We start from the raw sequence: 2,747 nt of genomic DNA on the forward strand, positions 1-2,747 counted from the left end.
TCCTTGAAGTAAGTAAGGATAGCCGAAATAGTCACAGCCTGCTGGTCCCTGCAGTTGAAATCTAGAACAGGGAATCCCCTTCCAGTAGCTGTAGTCACCAGAAGACTCCCTGCAATTATATAACCAAACCAGAATTTGACGTTAGACACAAGGTTACTACACGGTTGCCATACTGAGGTTGCTGAAAGGTTGCTATAACCAAATAAGGTTGTTCAAAGGTTGCTGTAAAACACGTACCCAAGTGATACCCCAGACTGTTGGTGCCGTGCGTGAAGTCCATGGCGAGTGTCTCGCCCCATCTTTCAACAATTAATTTTTGCGCCTTGGTTTGCATTGCGATCCCGCATGTGATATCCATCTGGACGAGAACGTCGTTCCCTTTCAACTGCATCGGAGCGTGGAGAATATTCTTTTTAATCGCTCACCTGCTGAATCTTGGCCGACAATATTGCAAATTAGGTTACGGGTTTGTTGTGGTGTAATTCTGCAGCCTGTTAGTATGTAAAATAAATATATCACAATTATGATTATCGTGTTACCTTCTTGTTCTCAAAATTAAGCTTTCTCACCAATCCGGTCGTTCAGGAAGTCGGTAATTTGCTTGGATGAGGCTCGGGCATCGGCAAGCTCCTTGAGATCTTCGCGATCTTGTTCATCAATCAGCGACGTTTTAGTTGTCATGTATGATGGAGCATCTGCACGCGTGTTGAGATGGGAGTGGGTGTGATTCTATAAGTAAAAAAGGAAACACATGTTAATGGCTCACTAAGTTTCGCAAAACAAACGTAACATACCTCATTTCTGATAAAAATATCTGGTATATTCCGTCCTCCACCTTCATCACAGTCGGCATGAAGCGCGCCGAGCACTCACAGTATCGGGCTTTGCGATTGCGTTGGCCAGTAGAACGCGAATTTTGTGAGGCACCGTGCGTACAGTGGAAAGTTCTGTAGCTCCAACGAAAACTTGCAGGTATTTCATCCGCGTGATTTCTACAAATAAAAATAGTTCATGCTCGTTAGAGATTTTAAATATTTAAAATCCATATTTTTAATGTACCCACCTGTTGTATGTTGCCGATGCATCCGACCTGCGAACACGGAAATGGAGATTGTGGCTTTTGTATAGGATTCGAGTATCGTGTCAAACTCGGTCCACGACTTGATCGGTACTTTGGGAATTGGAGCGACGATATTCACTATTTTTTCTTGCTGCACTGCCATAGTATCAAGCTCAGCGACGCCTCCACACTCTCCACTATCTCGCCATCTTCCGCGCTCTCCACGTTCTTGTTACTATCCACTTCCGCGCCATTCTCCACGTTCTCCACTTCCGCGCCAGTCTCCACGTTCTCCACATTCTCGCCAGTCTCCACATCTTCAATATGTCCACAATATCAGGCCGCTTCGATTTTTTTCTTCGTGGGCTTCTTAGGTTTCTTACGCAGTGATTTGTCGTCTTCAGGAGCTCGTGATCGCGTGTTATTGCCCTTGTCACTTATAGTCGTTGTTCCTGCCTTGAAATCTGCAAAGCATTAAGTGCTGTGTTAGCTCCGGCAATCCAAAATCAGTCTTGGTAACTATATAACGACTTCATAATCATACGCCAATTATACAGCAACTTGGCTGACATGACATCATCGAGTATGAATGATAAACGTACCCGAAGTTTTTATGTTCCCCCAGATCGTCCGGTTTTCCTAGACGACATTCCTTGCGCTTGTTTACGCGCTAAATGGCAACATAATCGATACATAAAAACTCGGTAACCGAGAAGAAGTTTTCACACGATTTTAATAGTTGCCGCTTTGCTTTCTTGTTTTCAACCCTCTATGGTCGTCGAAGACGGCGCCTTCGTCGCCTGGAGCGAAATCTTCATCACTGGAATGATCCTTCTCGATGCCGAGCGTTAGTTGAGCGTAGTGTGGCGCATCACTACCCTTGAATTAGTTTCGTAAGCGTCGGTCTACGACACCAACCCCACAGTATTAGTTAACAGAAATCGCGATCAAAGTTCTACACAGTCGCCATAGCTTACCGCTCATGGATGCCAACGCCCCTTCTTCTCCGGAGTCATGAACGGCTGGCCTTCACGCGTTGTGTACTCTGTATCCCTCGCCGTGTACAACGAGTCCCGCAGCGTCGCCGTTGCCGTGTGTCGACCTCGTTACTCGGATTTTGAGAATGGGCGGTTCAGAGCTGACGTACTTAGAAATTATTTACGGTAAGTGCGTACTTAACGCCAGGAGCCGAACTTAAGAGGTAACGTAAGTTTTGAAGAATATTATACGCTAGAGTTTTTAAATTTACTAAAGCAACCTTAAGTCCTTAAAGCAACCTTACATATCTCACGGTGAAGGTTGCGGTAGCCAGTCCGATTATTAACTCGACCGATAGAGCCGTCTTCACAAGGTGATTCTTATCTATACCATATGTTGACACCCAACAGGATGGGTTTTGTTTGCAACCTATGACAGACACTTTCTTGGGTGTAAACAAAACGAGATCGGAACTCGTTTTGTTTACACCCAAAAAAGTGTCTGTTGGGACCCCGGTCTCGTATTGCTACAGTGATAAAAACATTTACTGTAGCATTAGTAATGTTTACACTGTGCATCAGCCTGATTGGAACGTGTAAACATTTCTAAACTCTCCTAAGTCAGACACTGAACAACTTCAAGTATTTAGTATACGGAATCCTCTCAGGACGGTAAGGATGCTGATGTCGTGTGTCGTGTGCTACAGGGG

The 2,747-nt window shown here is 44.9% G+C and overlaps 1 protein-coding gene across 1 annotated transcript; it reads right to left on the minus strand.

Annotated features, from left to right (window-relative positions):
- Positions 1 to 555: 555 nt before the first annotated feature.
- Positions 556 to 1,632, minus strand: PPTG_18140 (hypothetical protein; the record flags this gene model as incomplete). The annotated part of the gene is made up of 5 exons (XM_008916057.1): positions 556 to 729; positions 874 to 992; positions 1,252 to 1,377; positions 1,444 to 1,524; positions 1,605 to 1,632. The coding sequence occupies 5 exons, from the start codon at positions 1,630 to 1,632 to the stop codon at positions 556 to 558; spliced, it is 528 nt and encodes a 175-aa protein (XP_008914305.1).
- Between the last annotated feature and the right edge of the window lie 1,115 nt (positions 1,633 to 2,747).

Source organism: Phytophthora parasitica (assembly GCF_000247585.1).
Source record: "Phytophthora parasitica INRA-310 unplaced genomic scaffold supercont2.78, whole genome shotgun sequence".
Classification (NCBI taxonomy): domain Eukaryota; phylum Oomycota; class Peronosporomycetes; order Peronosporales; family Peronosporaceae; genus Phytophthora; species Phytophthora nicotianae.